Source organism: Macaca nemestrina, chromosome 12, assembly GCF_043159975.1.
Source record: "Macaca nemestrina isolate mMacNem1 chromosome 12, mMacNem.hap1, whole genome shotgun sequence".
In the NCBI taxonomy this organism is placed as follows: Eukaryota; Metazoa; Chordata; class Mammalia; order Primates; family Cercopithecidae; genus Macaca; species Macaca nemestrina.
The window spans coordinates 94975295-95003206 of record NC_092136.1 but is presented as its reverse complement, the minus strand read 5'-3'; the positions used below and the strand labels follow the sequence as shown (position 1 = coordinate 95003206).

The window sequence follows — 27912 nt, the reverse complement described above, 5'->3', positions numbered from 1 at the left end:
ATCTAAACTGAAAGAATAGTGTAGGGAATTGTCACCACTGGACTGCTGCAGGACGAATGTCCCTGAAATATTCTGCCAACATAGGTAAGTACCTTAACTTGATCCTGAGAGTGGCCTGCAAAACAAAAGGAAACACTAAATCCAAAGATGAAGAAAAAGCCAGAAGGGAAAAATCCAACAAACGATAGCATGTGTGGGCCCTGTTTTGCGGTGTGCATCACAGTAGGGAAGAAATTGTGAGTGACTGCTTTTGGAACCATCCCCTGGGTCGGGCACTTCCCAGTCTTATCCAGGCTCAGCACAATAGACTGCAATGCCATTGCTCACTGTTTTGTGACAACACACTTCTTGGTTTCCCAGGACAGAGAGGGTGGAGATGTCTTTGGTACCTGTTTGGTTTGTTTTTGCTTTTAATCACTCAAATCCACCCTCCATCCATTCATTCAATTTTCCATACATTTCATCTCTCATCATGCATTTATGAAGCATCTACTATATGAATGTGGGACATATACTGAGCATTTGAGAAGATACAGGTATAGCTATTTTACATTTAGGAGAGATTTGTAGAACTATAGGTGTCACCTGTCTAATCCAACATTCCATTTGTGTGTGTGTGTGTGTGTGTGTGCGCGCGTGCGCACGCCTAGCACCTACTGAAGTAATACCTTATATACATATTAATATTTACTAAGAGTTTACCATATTCCAGGTACCATGCCACATGCTCTCATGTGTTATCTTATTTGTTACAACCTCTCTGTAAACACTGTTACGACCTTTAATGAACAGATCCAAAAAGGAGGGCTGGGAGAATTTAAGGTCACATAGCTTGTAAATGGAAAAGCAGGGATCTGAATTAAGTCTCTTAATTAAGGAGTAAGAATCAGGATTGTCCTGTTCACTGCATTCCTTACACAGAGATTTAAGTGTATGATGATCTACATATCTGTTCTCTGACACAATGAAAAGAAGGCTGAGGTTGGAACAAATTGAACAATATTTCTATTTCAGGTTGTAAAAGCCATGGATGGAAATTAAAAATCAAGGACTTAATCAAGGTTCTAACTTGAGACAACCGTTCATATGCATTTACTAAGATCTGAAATATGACCTCACTGTGCCCTCCGGAAAAATGTTTTTGTAGTTAACCAGAATATCCCCTTCATTCCACAGTCACGGACACTTCAGCAACCTTTCTGCAGCCAAATAAGTGCTCCCACTTGTCCTGTGACTGTCAGAAAATAGAAGTGGAGTAGAAATTAGAATTCTCACATAAAAGATGAGAATTAAAGTCCTAAAACCATTAATGCAGTGGATCCATTGTGAGATCAAAGAATCTCCATGGTGTATCAGAAGAGTACTCAGTAATGAGTTCAAAAATAAGCTGTGTGACCTTAAACACCTCAGTTAACCTCTCTGAGCCAGTTTCCTCATTTCTACAATGAAGAAGATAATATCTACCTCACAGTATTTTTGTAAGATTGAACAAATATACACTATTATTACTGAATATATAAATTATATATTAAATGATATATATTATATAAGGAATACATAAAATATATAATAAATATTATATAATTTATATATTCAGTTTCTTCCATGTTTATAAAATGACAGAGCTTTATATGTTGGCTTCTGGCATAAATCAGCAATGCACTTTGAAACCTTATATAGTCAGTTAGTTCCACGTTTATAAAATAATAAAGCTTTATACGTTGGCTTCTGGCATAAATCAGCAATGCACTTTAGAAAGGCATCATTGGTATCTTATCTAAAAATTTTTCCATTAAGTGGAAAGGAGTCGACAAACTAAAAGGTTTGAGGCTTCCTGCACTAAACCAGAATCCAGTTCTCAGGTTTCTGGAGTCTTGACTAGAACCCCTCCATATCATCTCCTCTAGGCAGAGCAGAGATCAAAACCATTTGGGATAGTTTCAAAGGCCAAAGCTAAGATTGATGGAGTGGCTTCAGAGCAGGGTTCCAGTGCTGCACAGGGACCACGTTCGTAACAGCAGTTGCTGGACAGCCACGGGGCAAGCTTCTGAAACAGGAAGCGCCCCACGGAGAAAACTCAAGCAGAAATCTCACCTGCTGCTGCCTGATTGATCCTCCCAACATCAAAGTATTTGATTCAACACTTATCACGTGCTTTCTATAAGCTGGGCACTAGGGAAAGAATGAGTAAGATGCAGTCATCATTCCTCAAGGGCTCAAGTTGGGGAGACAGATACATAAGCAGATAATTATAAAACAATATGGTAGGTATGAAAATAGAAAAATTATAAGAGCACTGAAGGGGAGGACCTAACTCGGGAGGTGGATACAATTTAGGTGGGGAATTCTTTCTGGAGGAGGTGACACCTCAGCAGAGTCTTAAAGGACGGAGTAAGAGCAGGAAGTGAAGGATAAGATGGGGTCCGTGTAGAAAGAGAATTTGGGCAAAGGGAATCAGCATGAGCTAAGAAACAGACATCACAAACAGTCTGGTTTATGAGAGGAACTCCAGGCAGCTGGATAATGCTAGAACATAAAATATGAGGGTGGGGCATGGTGAGAAACCAGACTGGAGCAGGAGACAGGAGCTAGGCTATGGAGGGCCTATAAACTGCATTCTGCAGTGTGAACTTTGTCCTGTAGGGGTTGGGCAGGCAACACTTTACAGATTTTAAGCACCAGAGTGACTAAGTTTCTGTGATCTTTGACTTAGGAGATTGTTTTCAGAGAGAAACTGCAGTGTGGCCTCAAAAGCTACTGAACTGGGCTTTGGGAACTCAGTGTCACTGCTGCCCTGCCTGACTCATCACTGGAGGCAAGCACTGAGTTCCTTGGTCTCCTGCCTCTTCCTCCCGTGTGCAGGGCCTCTTGGCAACACTGACCTCACAAAAAGGTGATGTGGGCACAAGGAGACTCAGCATTAGAAAGTGCTTGGAAGCAGCCAATGGTACACATTGAGCCCTGAGCATCTTTCTGCAGTGGGGATCTTGGCAAGGAGGCAAGGCCTCAGGGAGTAGGCAGCAGGGGGGCAGGTTTGCTGCAGTGCACTGCAGGCCCAGCTGTACGTCGCACCTCCTCCTCCCTCCATCTCTCCCAATACTCTCTGGATCCTGGCTGATTTGACTTGGGGTTGAGTGGGTGGGTGTGGGAGGCCATCCACCTTGCAGGGAAAAGCATCCTGCAGTGCTCAGCCACAGTGACCATTCTGACCTCTCAGCACAGTAAGAGCTCAGGCCCCTTGTACTTTTCAGAACTACAGTACATCTTACCTCTCAAGCTGCCATTTGTAACTATTTCCGCCCTCCCTTCCCATCTTCTTTAATCTCCACAGTCCCCTTCCTCATTATCCCACCCACGGAATCCATGTTACCTGGTTCCCTTTACTTCTTTCTGGCAAACTATGCTCCTTTATGACTCACTCCTTCCCTAGTTGCATAAATGGCTCTGCCTCCCTAAGCCTTCCTTGACGGCTCCTCCCCACCTGATCCCTCCCTTCCGTGATTCCCTTTTATTCTGAGCAACTGAGTACATTAATCTATTTGTATTAGTTTACCTGTTCCAACTTCTCCATGCACAAATCCCTGAATCTGCCATGCCTTTCTCACTCCTGATGTCTGTTCCCTCTGCTTGAAATGTCCTCTTCTTTGCCTCCCTTCTAAACTCTGCCTTATCTTTCCACACAAAGCACAAATGTCATCCTGACCCTAAGGCTTGCTTCCATCACCTCAAAGACAGATTAAATCTAATAGAACTTTGTTCACCTTTATTAAATTATGGTTTTTTTGCCCGTGTCATAGCAACAGCTAGTACTCATGTGTCACACACCTGAGAACTTTGTATACAGTAACTCATTAAATCTCACAACACCCTATGCTATTATCTCCAATTTAACCTGCCCAAGTTCATAGCTAGTCAGCGGAGCAACTAGGATTTGAACCCACATAGCATGGCTCTAATCAAATGCTACACCACCTCTCCACCCAGAAAACTCCACCTGCAGATCAGGTAACCTTTGTTCTAGAACGGCACTCAGATCTCTTGGCATCCCAAATGTCTGGCACACAGCAGGAGATCACTAAATGTGTTCTGAGTTTAACTGAAATTTGTTTAGCATGCATTCCCATGATTTCCTCAAACGTATGTTCTGTCTCCCCAAGCTATCCATGAGATCAAGGGAAAGGACCAGGTCATTTGTTCTCTTCACAGGCACACAATCACAGTGCAAGACAAGAGGTGGGCAACACCCTGTGAGCTCTAGGGGTACAGCTGGAGGAAAACTAATTTTGGATTTAAATGGATCTTGTGTGTGCAATTGACAACGTCTTTTTCACATACCTGATCTCAACAGGTGTTATCAACAATTGAGGTAAGTGGAAGGATGTGAGGAAGATAAGAAAACTAGGTGCAGATTGTTTGAGACCTGGCCAAGACCTCAGAGCTAGAAATATCTCAATGAGATTACAATCCACAGGCTCTGAATAAAGCACCTGAAAGCCAGCCTCCTGTCCACTGGTGTGGTCCTGGGCAGCTGTGGTCCTCAGGAAAGGGAGAGCCGTTGGGTCAGCTCCTCCCCCAGCAGCCTGGACAGGGGTGGTGAGAGGGAAAGGGGAGTCTGGCAGGGTGTTCTAGAGAGGAGATCAACTGAGCAGAGGTAAGTCAGGATGTGTTAAGAGCAAGAAAGCAGGTTCGGAAGACTCTGAGGGCTTCTCAAGTGTTTGTTCACCTTTACCAGATGGGACAGAACACCATGAGAGGTGACATGATTTCCTAGTGGTATGATAATATAGATATGAAGAGTCAGGAAAAACTGGCTTATCTTTCCATCAGTTGGAGGTAGTCATTGTTTCCCTATCATTTGTAACTATCCCATTGCGTTTCTAAAAATCTGTATCTTTATTTTATTGTTCTAATTCAACACAACCGCAGATCGAATTTACTCAATGCCGTGTGTAGAGGAAGGATTTTCAGGCTAGGATAAGCTCTGCAGTAGAGAAGCTTTACTTAGTAGAAAAGACAGTGAATTTCTAGACAAAAGACCTGCCCCATCTTATTAACTGGGTGGTCTTCCGCAAGTCTCTTCGACGCCCTGGGTTAATCTCCTCTTCTGTAAAATGGGGATGAAAATGCCCACCTACCCATCTCCAAATGAGTGCTATGACAGTAACTTGCACGAAGGCCTGTGAGCGCCCAGCGTAGGCTTTCTGCGAATCTGAACGGTCTCCAGGGTCTCTGTCTCACGCTCTTCACTATTCAGGAATGAAACACTGCGGATGTCTGCTCAGAAATGTAGGGAGAACCTCCTCCCACAGGGGACCTCCCGCCCCTGCAACTCATGAAGTGAAGTGAAGGCTCGCAGATCGCCAGGCTCTTATTGTAGCCTCGACAGAGGGCGAGGCAGGCTAAACTCCGGGGACGCAACGGGGTGGATCTGGAACCCGAGTTTCTTGGCCCAAGGCATCGAAGGCGTAGGGATTGCTGTTGCCGGCCCGGCCCCTCGCGGTAGCCGCAAAGCGCCCCTGGGGGCAAGTCCAGCGGCACGGTCCCCGGCTCGGGAACCACCTCGCTTACCTGCGGCTCCACCAACCATCGCTGCTCGGCGCCGCCGGGCGCAGGGCGCGGGGCGCGGAACGCGGAGTACACGGGGATGCGGTCCCGAGTGCTGTAGAGGGTGGCGAAGCGCTCAGCGCCCTCCGCGCGCTGACAGATCTTCACGTGGGAATCGGTCGCCAGCCCCGCAGGCGGGGTCCCGGCGTAGAAGAACTTGTCACATTCGCCAAAGCCGGCTTCCTCCTCGCCCACGAGCCGGCCTTCCAGCAGCCTAGCCAGGGCAAGGAGGCTGCCCAGCGCGAACCAGCGCGCAGTGCCCATGGCGGCCTCTGCGAGCGCGGCGGGGCCGAGCTGCTAGGCTGCCGCGGCGCGAGCTCTGCGGGCTGGGCGGTGAGCGCGCGACGCAGCCTAGCAGGGTAGGGAAGGGAAGTCGGAACCCAGGCGCCGCGCTCTGCGGAGCCGGGCGGGGCAACCCGGGCGGCGGGGGCGGATCCGCGTCCGGAGGCCGCGCCTCTCTCCCTGAAGATGGCTGCAGAGGCCCAGGGCCGGGCTCCGCGTTGCTGACAATGTCCCCTGGGCTGCGCCCGGGACTGGAGAAGCGGGTCACCTGCCGCCGCGCCGCCTGGTCTCAGCAGTCCGCGGGGACGCGCGCTACCGAGAGTGGAGAATCCGAGTGGGGCAGGCCTAGTCCAGGGACTGGGAAGAGATAGTCGCATGGACTGGGCGCCAAGAAGCTTGCTGATCGCGCGCGCCCCACGGCAGCCCTGGGGATGCAGAGGGGTGGCGTGAGATGCTCACGGAGCTGCAGCTGGTTCGGAGTGGATGGGCAGAGTTCCCCTCTGAAATCTTATGAAGATCCTTCTCCCACTCTCCACCGAAGTGCTCAACGGCCAGCACACGCATACAATTTTCTTGCAGTATTTTGTTTTGTTTTTGAGCTCACCAGAAACTCAGAGAGTAAAGAAATACTGTTAAAGGAAGTTCCTGAACTGGGCAGACAGTACAACCCTGTGTGGTTTTCTCGGTGCAAGGGTTAGAAACAAAACCGATACCAAGCAAGGAAGGAGGCCAGCCAACGTCACTGGTCAACAGGTTGGCCAATTCTTTCCTTCATTTATCCCTCTGAATGCCTAGGTGCCAGCCTGAGATAGGCACTGGATTACCACAGGGGTAAACAAGAACAGGGCCCCTGCGGTCACAAAGACAGCCTAGTGGGAAAGCTTGTCACTCACCGAGGAAACATGCTATTAAAGGGATAACTAAAAACTGAACGCAGATCTGTGAGACCCTGACAGCTGCAGGGGTTCAGGATGTAATCCGGGAAGGTTTGCCTGAAGAAATGGCATCCGAGCTGAGACCTGAAGGATGACATTAGGCAAGGAGGAAAACCATGTGCTAAGTGGTCTCCCACAGAAAGAAACATGATGTGTTGGAGGAATTTAAGGAAAGCTAGTGTGGGTAAAGAGCAGAGAACTGCGTGGGGATGATGGGAAGTGGAGCTAAAGGAGGAGGCAAGGGTCATATTACTCGGGGTATTAACAGGCCAGAGGCCTTCAAACACTTTTTGAGAAGGCCCATAATGAGAAAAGTTTCATGAAATAATTCTTATGCTTATGATTGGCATTACAATTTCATATTTCTGTTCTACTTCACTGTTTTAAAAAAGTGCTGGTCTTGACCCACTAAATTGTTTCTATGAGCCAGTAATGGTTCATGACCTGCAGTTTGCAGAAAAATATTATAAATCATGTTGAGGATTTTCATCTTTTAAAGGTGGTGACTCTATCCTTTTCGCTCTCAGGGTGAGACTGGTAGATTGAAGTGGCCCAGAATAAATGGGTGGCTCACACCTGTAACCCCAGCACTTTGGGAGGCTGAGGCAGGCGAATCACCTGAGATCGGGAGTTCGAGACCAGCCTGCCCAACATGGTGAAACCTTTCTCTACTAAAAACACAAAAAATTAGCTGGGTGTAGTGGCAGGCCCCTGTAATCCCAGCTGCTCGGGTAGCAGAGTCAGGAGAATAGCTTGAACCCGGGAGGCGGAGGTTGCAGTGAGCTGAGATCACACCACGGCACTCCAGCCTGGACAACAGAGCCAGACTCTGTCTCAAAAAAAAAAAAGAAAAAAGAAAAAGAAAAACACCCCACAATTGCCACAATCCAGATGAGAGATGGTAGCTTGGACTAGGATGGTAGGATGGTGGCAGCAGAGATAGGGTCAGGGCAGCTACCCAGGGCCAAGGCCTGTACTCATCTTACGATGTCATCTGTTTCTCCAGTGTGCCACTACAGGGACTGAGGACAGAGCCTGTTGATGCTTGCCTAAGCTGGCACAGCCAGTGAGTCCTGAGGCAGATTTGAAACAGGTCTCTGATTCCCAAGCCTGGCCTTTTCTTTTAACTCACAGCACATCTGTAAAATGAGGCCATAAAGAAGGAAGCTATTCAAGAGATTATACATTGGAACTTAAGAACAAATTTCTTACAGGTTTTAATGCCGAAAATGTTGACTATGTTTGGTCCCAGAAATGAAACCAAAGTTTGTATCTTAGTTTTTAGAAAAAGGAGGGGACACATTTAGTGTAATGTCACAGAAGAGGCTAGACTTGAAGTCCCCTTTGATCTGGATGATGACTCTGATCATCTGGTACTAGTATCTCAGTCATGTCATCCTTGTAGGCTTCAATCAAGTCCTCCCACAGGGATGATGCTGGGAGGATTATAGGTTTTATAGGATTTTAAAAATATTTACATTATTTTATAAGGTTGAGTATAGGGTTCCCCGGTGTTGACTTATGATGTCAATCATAAAGATATATAAACACAGTTGAACAACTAGAAATCAATCCCTCTCTTCTCTGAGTTCTTTAAATATGTATCTGTTATGATACTTATCATGGTAGAGTGTTACTGATCCCTGTATTTGTCTTCTTTATTAAATCATGTACTCCTAGGGACAAAGGTGGTTGGTGGATCCCAGTGGCTACCACAAAATCCGGAGTGATTAGATGCCAAGTATGATTATGTTGTATTTTACCAATGCAGAAAGTATAATACATTGTTGGCCTTTATGGCTAAAGTATGTATAGACTTTAATTCACTTTCTCAAAATTTCTTGATCCCTGCCCTCCACCTTTGATAAGCATAAATATCTCCGCCACTCAGTCCCCGTGGCAGAGTCTAGTTTTTCCCCCAGCCCTCTGTCAGTGACTGACACACGTTATAACACTGAACATTTGTACATCCCACAGCCAGGATGATTTCGTTTACTTTATATTCTTTAGTTTATAGTACAAGACAATAGATTTTTCTTCCGTGTGCTTGTCTTCCACAGATAAAATATTACTTTTGCAAATTACAAATGTTCTCACCCCAAGATTCTGGAACAAACTACAAGGTAGGGAGGGGTGACTTGATCTAATTAACACATTTGCTAACTGCTGATTCTAGGGGAAAACTGTCTTAAGCAACATCTGTATGTGTAAAACTTGTAGGTCCATCAATAATTCACTGCTGTCTCTACATTTGGTCACTGACTCTCTTCTCAAAGGAAAAGAGGTTTCAAACCAGATCCTCTTAGGTCTCTGCACTCAGACCCAGCCAAAGCTAACAACGTTCCACAGCCTTCAGCAAAGGCTTGAGGATGAAACGTAATGGCTGATGTGGAATAAAACATTTGACATGCGCTTCTGTGGTTTGGTTGGTTCTGTCCAAAGTTATTTAAAAATATGAGCCCAACTAGACACTTCTTTCCCCTGCCTCACTGCTCTGATGATAATTGCATCCCTACCGTCACACCTTTGACCAAGCCATCCTCATTTGTCATGCCCAGTTTTTATTCCATCATCCCTTCTAATCCACTCTCCAGCTAGGATGACTTCCTAATATAAATCTGATGATGTCACCCTACCCTTACAGCACTTTAATCACTCTCCATTTGCCTTGGGATGCAGCCAGACATACTAGCTGACTTCCATGACCCCAGAGACCTGGCCTTTCCCTCCCAGGCCTCATCTTTCTCCACTCCCACCTTGCCCACATGCTCAGCTTCTTGTGTTTCCATGAATGCACAATGTTCTCTCTTTTGTTTTGTTTTTGAGACAGGGTCTCTCTCTGTCACCTAGGCTGGAGTGCAATGGTGCAATCACAGCTCATTGCAGCCTCAACCTCATGGGTTCAATCGATCCCCTCACTTCACCCTCCTTAGTAGCTGCAGCTACAAGTGTAGCCACCACATCGGCTGATTTTTATATTGTTTGTAAAGACAGGGTTTTGCTATATTGCCCAGGCTGGTCTGGAACTCCTGAGCTCAAGCGATCCACCTGCCTTGGCCTTCCAAAGTGCTGGGATTAGAGATTTGAGCCACTGAACTCAGCCTGATGCTCTCTCTAGTCTTTGAAAATTTGCATCATAAACTACTTCCCTTGTCCTGGAATTCTCACCACCTATTCTCATCCCTTTACTCATTTCATCTAGCTTAGCTTTTTTTTTTTATCCCAACAATCTAGCTAACCATCACTTCCTCAATCACTCACCTTCCTGACAAGCATGTCCTCAATTTCACTCCCTCCACCCCTCTATGAGGTTAAGAGCCCCTTCTAATTATGCCTATTAAGCCAGTAACCCCATTTAATAACTGCTACCTTTCCCCTTAGTCATGAGCATAGTGCCTACTATAGAGTAAGCATCTAATACAGTGAGTGAGTAGATGAGTGAAAGAATAAAACCTTCTTTATGAAACTTCATTTGGGTTTTCATTGCTCTAATTCATTCATTCATCCTCAGAATGTTTTTTGAACATCTACCATGAGCCAGCAATGGCGATGCTGGGTGTTTAGGGGAAGCAAAGTTTAGCCTAGTTCCTGCTCTCCTGGCATTCATGCCAGCACCTCTCAGTGCCATGTGGGCAACCAGAAGAGAAAACACAAGCTAACCAATTATTGGCAAGTGGCTTTGCCTTAGACTAGGGCAGAGCAAAGCAGAGGAATCTTCATGCAGCTGGTGAGTTCTGTAACATTGAGTTCATGCTAGACCCATCTTCATTCCACTGCAAGACTGACACAGACCTTGGCATCACAGAACTTGAAGTATGGTAGGGAGGACAGACAGACAAGCAATTACAATACAGCGTGAGAAATGCTCTGATAAGGGAAGTACTGTGTGTTATGTTGCAGAGAAGTATAATTTAGGAAGAGAAGCTCTGGAAAGACAATGGGAATGGTGGAAAATCATACTTAATTATGAGATATGTGGAAACATGGTTCACAAACTAGAATAACAATTAATTTTTAGGCCCCTAAAGCTACTTGTTTGGCTCTCCTCTCTTGTCTCTCTAGCACGTATAAGGAATTGGCAAATGAGGAAGCTAATCCAGTTTAGGTTACCAGGAAAGGTGAGGAAGCTGAGGAGTAGTTCCTATTGGGGTTAAAATGCCTGATTTATTTTTCTAATAATGACCAAATCAAAGACAGCCTGCCTGGCTGAACCCATGTGTGGGCAACAGACAGTGTTTTACTGAGTCAAGAGAGTTGCTGATGCATAAGCAGCAGAAGGTTGAGTCATGTTTACCTGAAATGTGGGCAGAGCTGTCTTCTTTCTAGTAAAGCTAAATGTGGATGTTTAAAAATAATAGCAGTTGTTTAATGGGTATAGAAATTGAAATTTGCAAGATAAAAAAGTTCTTGAGATCTTTCTCACAACAATGTGAATATACTTAACACTTAAAAAATGGTTAGGATGATTAGTTTTATGTTTTGGGTCTTTTACCACATTATATAGAAAAAACTAATATCAGACTTCACATCAATATGGATGTGGATAGAGGAGAAACTTATTCCTTCATTCAGTAAATAGTGAGTGGACCCCACAGGCCAGGCTCAGTGCAGACTGCTGAGGCCACAGAGGATATACAACATGGTCTCAGCCATCCTGGAACCCACAATCTCTGCTTACCACCAGGTCATCTCTATTTTCAACACAGAACTTTACACATTTATTTCAGAAATACATCTGCCTAAGTAACCATTTCATTTTAATTATGAGTTAAATCAGCTGCTGTTTATTTTAATTGGTGGGAAAAAAATTAGGGAAAACATTTAGTCCCATCTCTAAGTCTGTATGTGTCTGTCTTAGTCAACATGTAACAGCATCAGGGAATTATAAAAGACTACCAAAGAAAAAGACAGACAAATGTATCGGGGAAACCCCATCCCCAATATTCAACGTGGGTTCTTTTCTATTTCCCTAAGTGTCAGATGGTCTGAGAAATAAAGGGAAAGAGTACAAGAGAGAGAAATTTTAAAGCTGGGTGTCCAGGGGAGACATCACATGTCGGCAGGTTCGGTGATGCTCCCTGAGTTGTAAAACTAGCAAGTTTTTATTAGCAATTTTCAAAAGGGGAGGGAGTGCACGAATAGGGTGTGGGTCATAGAGATCACATACTTCACAAGGTAATAAAATATCACAAAGCAAATGGAGGCAGGGCAAGATCACAGGACCACAGGATGGGGTGAAATTAAAATTTCTAATGAAGTTGGCACGTATTGTCATTGATAACATCTTATCAGAAGACAGGGTTTGAGAGCAGACAACCTGTCTGACCAAAATTTATTAGGCAGGAATTTCCTCATCCTAATAAGCCTGGGAGCGCTACAGGAGACGGGAGCTTATTTCATCCCTTCAGCTTCGACCGTAAAAGACAGCCGCCCCCACGGGGTCCGTTCATAGGCCTACCCTCAGGGGCGCATTCTCTTTCTCAGGGATGTTCCTTGCTGAGAAAAAGAATTCAGCGATATTTCTCCTATTTGCTTTTGAAAGAAGAGAAATATGGCTCTGTTCCATCTGGCTCACCGGCAGTCTGAGTTTAAGGTTATCTCTCTTGTTCCCTGAACATTACTGATATCCTGTTCTTTTTTCAAGGTGCCCAGATTTCATATTGTTCAAACACACATGCTCTACAAACAATTTGTGCAGTTAATGCAATCATCACAGGGTCCTGAGGCGACATACATCCTCCTCAGTTTACGAAGATGATAGGATTAAGAGATTAAAGACAGGCATAGGAAATTACAAGGGTATTGATTGGGGAAGTGATAAGTGTCCACGAAATCTTCACAATTTATGTTCAGAGATTGCAGTAAAGTCAGGCATAAGAAATTATAAAAGTATTAATTTGGGGAACTAATAAATGTCCATGAAATCTTCACAATTTATGTTCTTGTGCCATGGCTTCAGCTGGTCCCTCTGTTCAGGGTCCCTGACTTCCCGCAACACAAATGGAAAAACCATAGGTCTTGGCATCAGGAGGTTTTGGTTTAAATTTGAGCTTGGCCACTTACAAGCTATTTGAGCTCTCTGAGCCTCAAATTCCTCATCTGTAAAATGGGAATAATAATACCTATTTTGTGTTATTGACATGAGAATTAAATGAGATAACCAATATGAAGCATCTAACCTATAGCAAAACTCAATAAATGCTAGTCCTTTCTTTCATCTCTATAAGTAGATGGATAGAGTTTCACTTAGAGAAAACATAGAATTAAGAAAATCTGGAACTTACAAGACAAGTATTTTGGGACTCTGGTTTATAATTTCAGAAAGAGCAAGTTTGGTTTATAAATTGGTTAGGTTCAGCATTCAACCTGATGATTCAATTCCAAATCAAGATAGGACCTTTAAAATACAGAACCTTTCCAGTACACCCCCCTAAGACCAAAATACCCTTGATCCATTGACTTTGATTAAGTCTCAGGCAGTTTTCCAATGCAATAGCAGTGGGATCATTGTGGGCAGAGGAACACTCCTTAAGAAAATGCCTATGTGTAGGAGGCAACAAAGAGAGATAGACACATCATCTTTCATGGTGTGCAATGTTAACTTCCATAAGGTTCAGGCAACTAAATAAAATTAGAAAAAAAAAGCACATTGGTAGATATTAAGAAACACCTCCCTTGTAGAAGTGAGATGAGAGCATTCTGAAGATGAAGCAGGAGGGGAGCAGAAAATCCCAAGTGGTTCATGCTTAGACCCAGGAGGTTCTTGGTTTGTAACCATGGAGGTTCACGATTTGTCTAAAAAGTCTTTATTAAGAAAAATGAAAAGGAGCAGAAGGAACCATGACATTGGCCATGTCCATTGACATATCTATTGAATTCTTAGGCTTGCTACCTGGTTCCCCTGGGTCCAAATTTTGACCACCAGGGATGACTAGATGACTTGTCATTTTCACCATAGACCTGAATATTATTGCTTGTGACCCCTTGAAGATGCCTCTTCCTGGTGCTTCCTTCCACCTCCCACCAAGAGCTCCGCCTACATTTCCAATGGCATCTAGATGGTGGACTCAGTTTCTGGGTCTTTCGCAGGCCCGTCCCCCTCACCTTGCCCAGTGCAGAGTGAGCCCTTGTCCCTTGCAGCAAGTTTTGCTGTTAAAGTCACTGGGCGTTTGAGGCCTTTGTCTTTGGATTATTAATCTGCTCTGCATGTACCCAGGACCCAACAATGAGGGCATCTGTTGCAAATCTAATATTAGCAACAAACTCAAGTCACATCATCTTGTATAAAGAGGATATTGAGGGAGAAACATTTGATCGCTAGCAGAGACATGCAGCATTGAACAAGGAGCTCTGTCAAATGCTTGGCTGTCTATTATTTAGGGAAGGGAGGACAGGAGGGGAGGGAGAAGACTGAAGAGTGGAAGGCTTTCTTTCTTCCCATCTGTTCAGCTCTCCCAGGGCAATATGACATACTCTGCACAACTCCTACAATATTTGACCCCAGGTCAGATGTAGAGGTCCACTGTGACCCCAGAACACACAGATGACTTGGATAGTGCCATTAGAAACAGCCACTCATGGGCCTGGGCATAGGAGGGCATTTCTTTGGCAGAGGATCTGCCTGACTAACAAGCCCAGAACAAGTCACCTGAATTAAAAACCTTTGGACACATGACTCAGAAGACCCCAGATGTTTTACCTTTTCTACCGGTGCCAGAAGTAGAGTGAGATTATTTAAGTTAGTCTCCATGGCTTGGGGCAACTTCCCAACCCAGATGGGTCATTTAGAAAACAGGGCATGTTTCAGAGGTCAGTGGGCCAACAGGTCAATTTGGCCAGGAGGGTTTCTAAGTCTTTTGAATCAGCTGCCAACATTGAAAAACCTGAAGATTTTAAAATAAAATTCCAAGTTCCAAGCTTCTCTTGAATATTCAAAAAATGACAGCCACATGGCCCTCATCCCCACACAACAACAGTCACCTCCACTGCCCAATTCCTTGGCCTTATCATGAGGCACGAGCCATTGTCCTGATAGCAACACTCACTTAGATAACTTGCCAGAGCTTGCTGGGATTTTGAATTTTCCACCAGGGGTCAAGAGTCTCACTTGAGAGGTTGAGAGGAGCTCTCTGGTCGAGTTTTCTCCAACCAAGCAACTTCCGGGTGCTGTGAGCAGTGGGCAAAAACAGAAAAGCAAGAAGGACCTCATTTCAAGGAAAAACAAGCTTCCACTACAGAAAAGCCAAGCCCAGTTGGCACAGTGACTTGAGTGAGAGAGACACGGCCAGCCAGTACAGCTTGGATGCTGTGACGAGCAACACAGAGAAACAGAAGCATTGGCCAACAAGCCTGTCCCAGCCTTGTCACGTGTCCTCTTAGCTGGAATGAAGACGGGGGAAGGGTGGGTGCGGGGAGAGAAGAATGTGCCCTCTTCATGTCTCTTTGTACTTCCACTTCCTTTAGGGCCTGAAAAGAAGGAAAACAAACCAGAACTCCCACTGGCAGTTGCTGAAGAAACTAGACTCCCATCTACGCCTGCAGCCAAACTCCCCATGGACCAAATGCTAGATGGGTGGTTCTCAACCTTCAGTGCCTGTTAGTGTCACTCAGGGAGCTTTTAAACCATTGTACTCCTGCCAATTAAAACAGAATTTCTTGGGGAGCAACGGGATGGGGGCCCAGGCATTAGTATGTTTCAAATACGATTCTAATGGGAAGCCAAGGCTGAGAACCAATGTGCCAGAGCAGTGCTTCTCAACCATAAACTTGTCCTTGATTTACCTGGGAGGATTAGTTACAAATGCAGATCTGAGTCATAGGTCAGGGCTGGAGTCTGAGCTTCTGCACTTCTAACAAGCTTGCAAGTGATGCCCATGCTGCAGGATCCCAGCCCATACTTAGGTGACAAGGAGCTGGAGGACTTGTGCTTTGTCATTCTCTCTTCAAGTGCCTCCATAGAGAAGATAGCGGTTCTATCACCTCCAAGCCTGAAAGTAACAATAGCAATAGCAATAAAAGTAATGATATTACTATTAAAATAATAAAATGATAATAATAAAAACATCAACAATAGCAAGACTTTGATGTGTGTTTCTTCCTGCCAAACACTGTGCTCAAGTTACACTTTTTAAAAATATTCAACAACAAGATGTGAAATAATTGCTCATTCTTGCCTTGGGTTCTTTACTACTCAAAGTATCTTGTTTATATTAGCTTTTTAGACTTCACAACAACCCTATTGTCCTGGGTGCTGCTGTTATCGTTCCATTTTAGGGAAGAAGGAGCTGAAATACACAGAGATGAAGCTGCTTGCCAAAGCAACCAGTTTACAAGCGCAGAGCTGGGTTTAGACACAGGGTATATACTAGCAATGAGCCTGCTGCTCTTTCTCTCCAGGTACTTGGGCCTTGGAGTTGTGAGTCACTTGCCCACAGTCATGCTAATCAATAGTGGAGCTAGGGTTCAAAACTCCACAGACTGAGCTATTGGGAGAGGAAATGAATGAGGTATAGAAAGTGCTAGACACAGTTCCTGGCACATTATGGATACTCATAATTTCTTTCTTTATTCCTTTTTCCCACTCCCCTAGAGCATTCCTTGGGGGCTGTCTTAGCTCTGGCCTCAATAACAAATTCCCTTAGACTAGGGGGCTTAAGTAACAAGCACTCTTTTCTCACAGTGCTAAAGCTGGGAAGTCTGAGATGAAGGTGTCAGCATGGTCGGGCTCTTGATGAAGGCCCTCTTCCTGGTTTACAGACAGCCACCTTTTTGCTATGTCCTCACGTGACAGAGAGTGAAATCTCTCTTGTATCTCTTCTTTTAAGAGCATTAATCTCACTCATAAAGGCTTCACCCTCATGACCTAAAAACCTCCCAAAGACCCCACCTGCAAATGCCATCACTTGGGGATTAGGGTGTCAACATATGAATTTTGGTGGGACACATTCAGTATACGGCAGGGTGCTGGATAGTGGGAAGAGAGAATGGAACATAGCAAATGGTATTTAAATGACCCTGCTCCCTAAAGGAGCCAAGTAATGTCAATGGCATGGACAGAGGAAAGGAGAGGGTTGACAGTAAGTCACACCCACTTCCTAGAGTGAGGCAGCCAATGGGGTGACCAAAATCAGCCCCCATACCTCTACAGGCTCATCCTGTGCCTGGAAGAACTGGCAGGAAAGGAATATAGGTACCTAAGGCAGCCGTTGCTACCAAGAAGGGTGATCTGTATCCATTTGTCAAGCATGATTGGGAGAAAGTGATCAAAAGGGCTGCAGTGAGACGAGGAATGGACTGAAGCAGCTCTGAGAGCCCATGTAGCTTTGGCACTGAACTTGAGGCTGACTGCTCCCAGCAAAAGACACATTTCTCCAGGGGTTCTGAAACTAGCAGCATGGAGGAGAGCCTGGATATTGCTATGGTTTCTTAGAAGAAGCTATAGCATGGTGAGAGTGCCTGCTTGTCTGTGTCTCCATCCAAGCTGACTATAATCTCCATCTTATGTTCCATCCTTAGCATCTAGTACAGTGCCTAGCATGGAGAGAGTACTTAATTAACAATATTTGTTGAATGAATGAATGAATGGATAGATGAATGAATGAAAATCTTTTATTCAAATATGAGAAAGGATTTATTCTCTGGTTCTTCAAGTTATTTCAACCCCTGCTTAGTACTGGTTATCTTATTTTAAAAGATAATGTGAAAGTAATAATGCTATAAGAGGGAACTATGTATTTTATCTATTTCTTATGCTGGCCCCTTTTTTCACTTTTATTGATGTTTTAGGTCATTTATTCATTTAATCAACAATATTCATTGACTTCTCACTGCATGGAAAAAGAGAAAGACAACAGTCAGTTGTATTAATCTGATCTAATCAACAATATGAAACTATAGGTAAAGTAAAATACTTACAATTTTAGATGGCCATGTGTAAGTGTAGTTAAGGTGACATCATCATGAGAGGCAAGGTTAGGCCACTTGGTTCCTAAGGAGTTTCTCAGGTGGGAGAAACTTATTCAGTAGACACTCGATATTCACAAGGAATGGATCCTGAGATCTTTGCAAATTCCTAATCCTAGCACTTTTCTAAATATTATCCTTATCTGGAGCCAGGGTTTTCCAGTGCATAGCCTTAATACTCCAAATCTATTGCTTGTTCGACTCTCATACCTGAACTCCCACCTAGTAGCTGTTTTTCCAGAAAATTCCTACTGCAGCCTCTGATTTGAGGTTGCTCATAAGCAGCTGAAGTGACTGTTGTTAGCTTAGTGAATGCCAGGGATCTGCTGTGACTGCTAGAGTCCAATCCAATTCAACAGTAGTATGAAGTGCCTAGTAGGAGTCAGATACATGTCGTGTTAGCTGACATAGCAGGGAACCAAAAAGTATAATTCCTTCTCTCATAAGATTTGTATCTGGTAGGAAAGACAGAGCCATTCACAGGGTTGGTTGTGAATTATGAGCGCTTTCAAAAGCTCTGTGGTCCCCAAGTTCCTCCACCCCCTGCTTACCTGAAACATCAACCACTCCAACTGCTCAGGGGTTTCCAGAGGAGTATGCATTAACTGAGTTAAGACATTTATGCTTGCTTCATCCCCCCATTCAGATCCCTGCCTTGGCTCCTACTCCCTCATTCCTACATGCCAGCCCCTTTGCTAATCTGTGAGCACATGTTCCTATCTCAGGGCATTTTCACTTGTCCTCTGCCCACAATGATGCCCCATTCCCGTGGTCACAGGCTCAAAGACTGCATTCCCCAGAGGTTTCGCCAGCCATTCTATCAGATAAAGCAGCCTATTGCTCTCTAACCCCTTACTCTGTTTTATTTTTCCTCATAGTCCTTACAATTACTTGACACATTATTTTATATCACTCTTGATAATGAGAATAGATGCTCCAAGAGAGTTGAAACTTCTTTCTCTTTTTCACTCTTGTGTCCTCAATTCCAAGAACAGTGCCTGGAAGAGTAGGTGCTCAGTAAACATTTATTGAATGAGTAAATGAATAAATGCATCCTGAAATACACAGACAGACGCAATCTGAATCTTTTAAGAGGCTCTGAGGGATGGGTCAAAAAAATTAAAAGATTTTGCCTGGGCGCAGTGGCTCACACCTGTACTCCCAGCACTTTGGGAGGCTGAGGCTGGCAGATCACGAGGTCAGGAGTTCGAGAGCAGCCTGACCAACATGGTGAAACCCCCCCTGTACTAAAAATACAAAAATTAGCCGGGTGTGGTGGCATGCACCTATAATCCCAGCTACTCAGGAGGCTGAGGCAGGAGAATCTCTTGAACCCAGGAGGCGAGGGTTGCAGTCAGCAGAAATTGTGCCATTGCACTCCAGCCTGGGTGACAGAGCGAGACTCCATCTCAAAATTAAATAAATAAATAAAAGATTGTGGTGAGAACAGGAAAAGATGCTCTCAGAGAGCTACAGGCCTGGGTGTGGTGCTTTTTTGGGTGGAGGGCCCTGAACTATTAGAACACAAGGAAACTGAATGCCAGGATACCAGTAGTACAAATATTACATTTTTGTAAGGTGGCACCTCTAACAATGACGCCCTTTCCCTGCAGTGCTCAGGTCTTGCCCTCCTTTGTCTACCTGAAACTGCTTATCTCCATAACATCCAGCACTCGCTGCAGATTAGTGAGAAGGTCCCCCGGTGTTACCCCGACAGTTGCTACAGATCAGTGGCAATGAGGAGCAACAAGAGAATGTTAGAAACTTCATTTTGAGAGGCTGGTGAGCAGAGTGGGATCCGCAGGGCAGCTGGAGTGAGGGGCTGTTCCTTAGCCTGGTTCTGTTCAATTCAGATGGGTTTCCTTCCCACTTATCTCTGCAGCTAATTCCTAGCAACTGTTCGTGGTTTTCTACTTAAAGCAATGATAGGTAATTAAAACACTGAACAAAACCCCAACTTCTAATTTCTATATGGTCACAGCTCAGTGAAATAAATGTCAGGGTGAAGTTATTTCTAAATATCTGGAAAGGACTTCTTACACACACACAAAATAGTCAGCGTAATGGTTAATCTTTATGAATAATTTAGTGTGACCAGGTAGTCAAAACCTACAGTTAAAATTTTAAAATAAATCTTAGAGTCAAGACCTGAACACCAACCTCTGCAAGTGTGCATTCAAATGTAGTTTCTAATGCACATCTTACAAATGTGGGCTTATACGTAATAGTAATAATAGCCAACATTTATTTAGCACAAATTGTGTTTGCTTTGGTCTGAACTTGTTGTGTGCCAACTCTAGCACAGGTGCAAATAGCTAAGAGCTCCTTTTGCCCAAATAAGGAAGTGGACAGCCAGAGGAAAGAGATGATTTACTGAAAGATTGCTCAATAAGCTAGTGTAGGAGTTCTGAAGAAAGGTTGGTTCTTCTGGCTCCTGATTGTTTTTGAAATCTTGACCTTGCCCTGGCAACACTGCAACAAGGCCAAACACAACAAGGAGAGGAATCTGCAAATAAGTATGTGTGAACTTTTGTACAAATACGTGGGTAGATCATGAGGAAAAAAGGTTTCCTACTAGTGAAAGTAATAGGTAGGAGATAGTTTGGCAGTTTCTTACAAAACTGAACATACTCTTACTGTATAATCCCACAAATGAGCTCTGTGGTATTTACCCACATGAGCTGAATATTTTCTCCCACACAAAAGCCTGCACATAAAAGTTTACAGCATTTTTATTCATAATTGCAAAACTTGGACGCCTCCAAGATGTCCTTCAATACATGAATAAATAAATGAACTGTGATACATTCAGACAATGGAATATTATTTGGCAATAAAAAGAAAGGAGCTTTCAAGCCACAAGACATGGAGGAAATTTAAATGTATATTACTAAGTGAAAAAAAAAGCCCATCTGAAAGGCTACTCTATGATTCCAACTATATGACATTGTAGAAAAGGCAAAACTATAGAGGTAGTAAAAACAGTGGTTGCCAGAGATTAAGGAGGGATGAATGGGTGGAACACAGAGAATGTTTTAGGGCAGTGAAACTACTCTGAATGGTACTATAAGGGTGGATACTTATCACTGGGAGTCATTCGTCCAGATTCAAAGAAAGTGCAACACCAAGACTGAATCCTAATATAAACTATGAGCTTTGGGTGATAATGGTGTGTTCATCAATTGGTTCATCAGTTGTAACAAATGCACCACCTTGGTGGAGGATGTTGCTGAGGGAGGCTATGCGTGTGTGGGGACAAGGTCTATAGAAGAACTCTAACTTCTTCTCAGTTTTGCCATTAACTATTCTAAAAAATAAAATTCATTAATTTAAAAAGTAATGAGTAGGGCTGTGGGAGTAGTGGTGAGGACAGTGGTATAACTGAGCATCGCAGAAACAAAGGATATGAGAATAGGTCCTTGCCCTTGGGCTTATCCTAGAGGTAGGGAGAATGCAGAGATGCACCGAATTGTTGCTCGAATCTATTGAGCACCTCCTACATGCCTATCACATTTACATCGCACAATATCTTCACAAAAATCCTGCCCTGTAATTTCGGCTCAGAGAAAATCAATGATTTTTTGCTGAAAGTCACATGACCACAAAGTGGCAAGGCCAGGTTCAAATGCTGTTCAGCTGGCTCTACATCCAGTTTTCCTCTGTAATTAACTGCTGGAAAGGTAGAAGTGGTGACTAAGGGAAAGGTTTGCTTTACTAAACACATCACGCTTCAGAATCAACTTTGTATGCATGATACACAGCACAAGAATGGATGGGCTGAGTTTGTGACTAGAGGGAAAACATAAAACCACATCATCATTTATTTATTTCATCACTAAAAGAAAAATAACAGGCTGTGAGGGAGAAGGTGATGGAAGGAATGATTAACAGAGAATCATTATTACTATCCAGAGTAACTGCCTTCCTAGAATTTCTTGTACCAAGGATGCAAGGTCATTTGTAATGGACAAACAGAGGCACACGTTCCTGGGAGTCACCTTCTCTTTGATAGCGAGGAAGGAAACCCTTGGCAGCCCCGGAGCCATGCCAGGGAAGCTTGCTGCACAGCCGGGTGCCAATATAAGGAGTGGCCTGGGCCCAGGGAAATCTATCTTGGTTCATCACAGTCACCACTTTGGCACAGGCCTCTTGACCCTTCATGTACTGATGGGAGGACTGAAGTGGCAGGAAGATGCAGAAATGCAGGGGAACAGAGGGGAAAGCAGTGGGAGAACTCGGAGTAGAAAGCCACATGCTTTCGGGACTGGCCTTTAGCTTCATTGCAACGTTTCTGTTTTGTGGCAGCCAATCTGAGAATCTAGTTCAGCAGTATGAACTCTTTTCATAGGGCCCTCCACTACAGTTACTTAAACCTTTTTAATGCTTTATCTCAGATATTGCAAAAGATTTCTGTAACTCCAGTTACAACAGAGTTTTCTCCACCCTTTGAATACCACCTAAGGGACTGATTGCTTTCTTTGGCCAATGGCAAGGCTCCAGTCCCCAGAAACATTCTCTAACCCACTAACCTGAGGCCCATCTTACATCAGGAGGTCAATTAGGAGGTGGGCGGAGCTTCTCCCACACAGTACCCTAACAGGGGACATTTTCCCTGACATCCAGAACCTCACTCCATAGTTCTGGTTATACTGTGAAAAGAGAAATCCCTCTCTGAACGTCCTTTCTAGCACCCAGTGAGGAATAGCACAGAGCCTTTGTTGTAACTAAGTCCCCCAGACCCCTCTAGACCCAAGCAGGCTTCCTCAAGTCTCCTTTCTTCTCTGTAGTACACGGCTGGGACTCGGCCCATCTTCTTCACGTCTATGTTCACCCACCCTATTCTTTAATTTCCATCCTGATGGAAGAGGGAGTTAAAATCTCCCTACCTGCCTACTTCCTTGCTACCCCAAAGAGAGAACAAAGGCTTCACTCCTTACTGCTGCAGGGAAACAGAAGTCAACACACACACATACTCACACACTTACACAGACACACACACAATTTTAGTACCTTATAAAGCTCTTATCTGAATGTCATTAATTTTCCATTCCCGTCTCAGATGGTAATGATAGGTCCTTGTTATGGTTTAGAATATTTTCCCCTCCAAAACTCATAGCCCACTGCAGCCTGAAACTCCTGGACTCCAGGGATCCTCTCACCTCAGCCTCCTGAGTAGCTAGGACTACAGGCATGCGCTACCATGCCCAGTTTGGGAACTTAAAAATATAGTGTTGATGCCTACGTCCCACTTCCAGAGATACTGATTTAATTGGTTGAGAACCAGCAAACTATGGAGAATAGATCCAGATACACAGAAAATCCTTTTAAATAGTAAAGAAAAGACAGATAACCCAATAGGAAGGTGGACAAATTCTTTAAAAGGCACTTCATAAAGGAGGATATCCAAGTGACTAAAAAACAAACAAACAAAAAAAGGTACAACTTCTTTGGTAATCAGGGTAAAGAAAATTAAAACCAAATGAAATACCACTATATACCCATCAGATTTGCAAATATTAAAAGGCCTGACATTAACAAGTGTTAATGAGAATGTGGAGCAACTGGAATTCTCATCAACTGATGATAATAGTATATATTGGTAGGATTACTTTGGAAAATAGTTAAAAATTATATAACAACATTGAACATGTACTTGACCTATAGCCAGCAAATGCACTTTTGGGATTGATAACTGAAATGTATATACACATGTACATCAGGCTATATGTATAAAAATATTCATTGCTTCCTTATTCAAAATAACTAAAATGGGAAACAACCCAGATGTCCATCAATGGAACAATAAAAACTGAATTATGATTTATTTATTAGTAAAACACTACACAGCATCAAAAATAAACTCAGCCACATGCAACAATACAGAGAATCTTAAAGACATAATATTGAGCAAAATAATCAGTACACACAAAATTCCATTTATACAAAGCTCAAAAACAAAATTAAGCAATATTTTTAGAAATGCACTTACAAATGATGACTGACCAACTATCAAGGAAAGTATTTAACATTACTCTGAAAGTTCTAGAAATTCTTGATTTTCCTTTCTCAATTTCTACACCCATCACCACCCCCAGTCTTCCTCAACTCACTAAACAGCACCCTCATCCATTTAGCATTTCAAGCCGGTGAGAAGTCATCCTTAATTCTGCTTTTTCATTAATTTCCCTACTTCTAATCTATTGTGTCTTATTAGATCTAAGATCAATATATTTCCTGAATATGTCTATTTATGTCCATTTCCAACACCACCACCAAAGTCTAAGCAATTATCACCTTTCTCTCTGAATTACTGCAATAGCCTCACAGCTTCCACTCTTGACCACATACACTCCATTCTGCACTCAGCCCTCATAGTAATCATTATAAACGATAAAATGGTGTGGCCAGTTAGCTCAGTTGGTTAGATCACGGTGCTAATAAAATGTAAAACATGTCACATCGCTCTTCTGCATGGGTTCATGTCCTCCGTGTGTGTCAGGTCTTCCACATGTAGAGGTAGAGGTAGGGTATGTTCACACCTTCAATGACAACCACACATTTCTGCTCCAACAGGTCCAAAACTTTTCCTAGGTTTCAAAGTTGTTTTTCTGTTTGTTTGTTTTTTTGAGATGGAGTTTCGCTCTTGTTGCCCAGGCTGGAGTGCAATGGCATGATCTCAGCTCACCACAAACTCCGCCTCCCGGTTTCAAGCAATTCTCCTGTCTTAGCCTCCAGGTAGCTGGGATTACAGGCATGTGCCACCATGCCAGGATAATTTTTGTATTTTTAGTAGAGACAGGGTTTGACCATGTTGGCCAGGCTGGTCTTGAACTCCTGACCTCAGGTGATCCACCTGCCTTGGCCTCCCAAAGTGCTGGGATTACAGGCGTGAGCCACCACACCCGGCCCCAGGTTTCAAAGTTTTTAACGTATAAAAAGCTGCTGATTTTAACATCATATTTGGTCACATGTTTAAGATGTTCTACAGATATTTTTGCTTCAAAGCTTCAAACTCCAGCTACGCCTGGGTCTCACACTACCCCCGGGTCTCACACTACCCCCAGAAATTGACAATGCTCTCCTACCCTTAGGGCTGCCCCGTACCCGTCCCACTCCTTCCCATTTAATAAATATACCTCACCTCCCTTCGCCACCTGCTGGACGCGAGTGGCTACTACGATGCCATGGGTATCCTGATTTTTTATTTCTCAGGACTGCTCTGTGTGTGTCTGGATTCTACGTAGATTTATATTGGTAAAATATCACATTTGTCTTGACCAGAAGAAATGTCATTATGGCAAAATTTAGATTCTGGAGTCTATATATGAAAACAATATTAACTACTAACTGTTGTAACAACAAAATGTGGGATTTTTATCTACAGATCACCGCCACCTTGCCAGTTCATTCAAGAATCGAATCCTGGGTTTAGCAGTTTCTGCACAAAGGAAATGGAATATTTTTAATTGACAATTCAGTCAAAAATATTAATGAAGATCTATATGGTTGAAAGAATAAATTTATTCAACTGGCTCCAATATAATCCTATTGTCACTAGATCATAGACATCAAATTGTTATTTTTCCCTTTGCTAGTAAAGGTATAAGCAGAAACAATTTCAAAAGAACACATAACATCCAGTAGGGATAATAATGAAAGCCAAAAATGGATTATTTGAAAATAATTTTAGAAGTAAAAAAACCATAGGTATGAGGAGAAAAGAGAGAAACTACAAATAAACTGCATTGTGATAAAACAATAAAGCACATGGCTAAAAGCCTATTAAGGATTTTTAAAAAATTATATTTTGAGAAACACTTGGTGCTAACAATTTTCTCAAAAGTACAAATATCCAAAAGTCACACAGAAAATAAAACAACCTACTTTCCATCAAAAGTTTCTAATTTTGAGAAAAGATAACACCAAGAAAACAATTTTAACTACAGAAACAATGGTTAGCGTAAAAAATTCATAATCAAAAAGATACACGTTTTAAGTACTTAACAAACTTATAAACCATTTCTTACATAACATTCTCCATATTTTAAGTTCATACATGTTGATATGATCAGAGTTACAATTTTTCAGAAAAGACGGGGGGAAAGGTGTGATTATCATCAGCTAGATGTGCTCACTGCATGCTCCATTATTTATCTGCAAGGCCTGGGTGACTGGAAGTGCAGTTGACAGGCATTTTAATAAACTGGACAGCCATTTGTTCTTCAGGACAAGGCGTGTTTTCCCCAGGAGCAATCAGAAGAAAACAGGAAGCAGCTCAGCACTCTGCACTGCAACAGGCCACCTTAATAGCTAACCAGCATCACTCAACTGCTACGCAGCCGGGCCTGGTGCACAAAAACACAAAAGAGATTAGACTTGTGTTTGCTAAAAACCCAGTCCTTTCACATGAAAAATCTTTATACGAATTTGGATCATACTACCTTTTAGACCTGGAGGTAAATAAAATTATCCATATTAATTTACACCACCTTTTGTAGGTTTTTAACTTTAAGGAATGAAGGCAATGTTGAAGCAATGTCCTGACAGCGTTAGGCTGTGTGTAATGGCTGCACACGTTTCCTTAAAAGTCAGGAGGCCACAAATTAGGTTACCAATCTGTTCATTTCAAACCAAAACAGTCGTCACTATAGAAATAAAAATAAATTTTTGCCTCAAATATACAAACCCAATAATGTAATCTTAGGTCGTTCACCTCCTAAGTTACAAGAAAATGTGAATAACAACAAAACGGCGCACAGAATGAATTTTGCCACCTGATGCAAAGCTTCAAACTGGTAAAAAGGTAGAAAAGTGTGACACAACCTTTTCAATAGGCAGCCCCTTCTTCCAGGGACGTTGCTTCCATGGACTATGTGATCCTTTTCCCCAAGTCCTCCATCATGTTGCTTCCTGATGCATCATTTTCTTAAGAGGACGTCTGTCCTTCCTCTTCGGGAGACTTGGGGGGCCTCTTGGATCGAGACCTGGACTTGGATTTCCTCTTGGATACCCGGGGAGGACTCCTGGTCATAGATGAAGACCTGGACCGTGAGCGAGACCTGGAGACCGAGGAGGACTTGGATCGTCGCGCAGAGCTCGATTTGGAGGTTGATGCAGAGCGAGAGCTAGTGGAGGACCCAGACTTCGAGTGAGACCGGCTGCTGTGATATCGGCTGTGGCGAGAGCGGCGGTAGCGAGAGTTACTGTAACCAGATGAGCTGTGGCGAGATCCGCTGTAGCGAGATTCCCTGTGGCGAGATCGGCTGTAGGGAGAGCGGCTGCAGTGCGCCCGGCTGTAAGGAGATCGGCTACAGGGAGACCGGCTATAGCGAGAACCCCTATAGCGAGATCGGCTGCGGGACCTGGAGCAGCTGGGACCCCGGGATCGGCTGCGGTGTCGCCGCCTGGGGCTGCGGCTCCGCCGTCCGTAGCTGCGGCTCCGCCGTCCATAGCTGCCGCCTCCGGACCTGCCGCGTGGCTCTCTCTGGCGGCTGCGGGGCAGGTCCCGGCGGCCATAGCGCGCCACCTGCACCCGCAGCTCGCGTCCGTCCAGCTCCGCCCCGTCCATGGCGGCCTCGGCGTCTTGAGCGTCGCGCCGGTCGTGAAAGCGGACGAAGGCGAAGCCGCGGGGCGCCTTGGTGTGGGGCTCCCGCGGGATGTACACGTCGCCCACGCGCCCGTACTTCTCGAACACTCGCCTCAGACTGTCGGGAGAGGTCCGGTAGGTCAGGTTGTCCACCTTGAGGGTGATCATGCCGTCCACGTCGGGAGGGGGGCGGCCGCAGCTCATGGCTCCCAGAGCAGGCCGGGCCCGGAAACTGGCGCTGCTCTGGGCGCTGACGGTGTGACCTGCGTTCCTTTCTCGCGGCTGCGCCCCGCGTGGGGACGCCGGGAAAGGCCGGGCGGAGAGGCTGGCGGCCGACCTCCGCAGGGAGCGCCCTGGAGCAGCAACTTCCAAATTCCCAGTTTCAGGCCGAATACTCCAGGAGGAAGGTTTCCTCTTAGTAGCTGAACTCCAAATGAAGCCAGGTCCCAAAGATCCTGGCTTTATACCTGGGCAACATCCTAACCAGCGCCCAGCTAGTGTAATCACTGGGCTGGGTTTAAATTAGACGTCCCACCCTCCCAT

General features: G+C 44.2%; 2 protein-coding genes across 3 annotated transcripts in view; both read right to left on the bottom strand.

The window, feature by feature from the left end:
* LOC105484320 (endonuclease domain containing 1) overlaps positions 1-5962 on the bottom strand; it is a 42275-nt gene extending 36313 nt beyond the window's left edge. Inside the window, exon 1 of the mRNA XM_011745834.2 lies at positions 5569-5962. Coding sequence (XP_011744136.2) covers positions 5569-5868 — 300 coding nt within the window. The 5' untranslated portion in view covers positions 5869-5962. The remainder of the gene's footprint in view (positions 1-5568) is intronic.
* Positions 5963-23580: 17618 nt separating this feature from the next.
* Positions 23581-27912, bottom strand: LOC105484321 (serine/arginine-rich splicing factor 8). Of its 2 annotated transcripts, XR_011611004.1 has the most exons (2): positions 26607-27912; positions 23581-26128 (listed from the first exon to the last, which is right to left on the bottom strand). XR_011611004.1 is itself a non-coding variant. In XM_071075487.1 (1 exon), exon 1 carries the CDS (start codon positions 27571-27573, stop codon positions 26710-26712), a length of 864 nt encoding a protein of 287 aa, XP_070931588.1. In that variant the 5' UTR covers positions 27574-27878; the 3' UTR covers positions 23581-26709. The 2 variants fall into 2 exon arrangements, 1 of the variants encoding a protein (XP_070931588.1); XM_071075487.1 differs by having other exon boundaries at positions 23581-27878.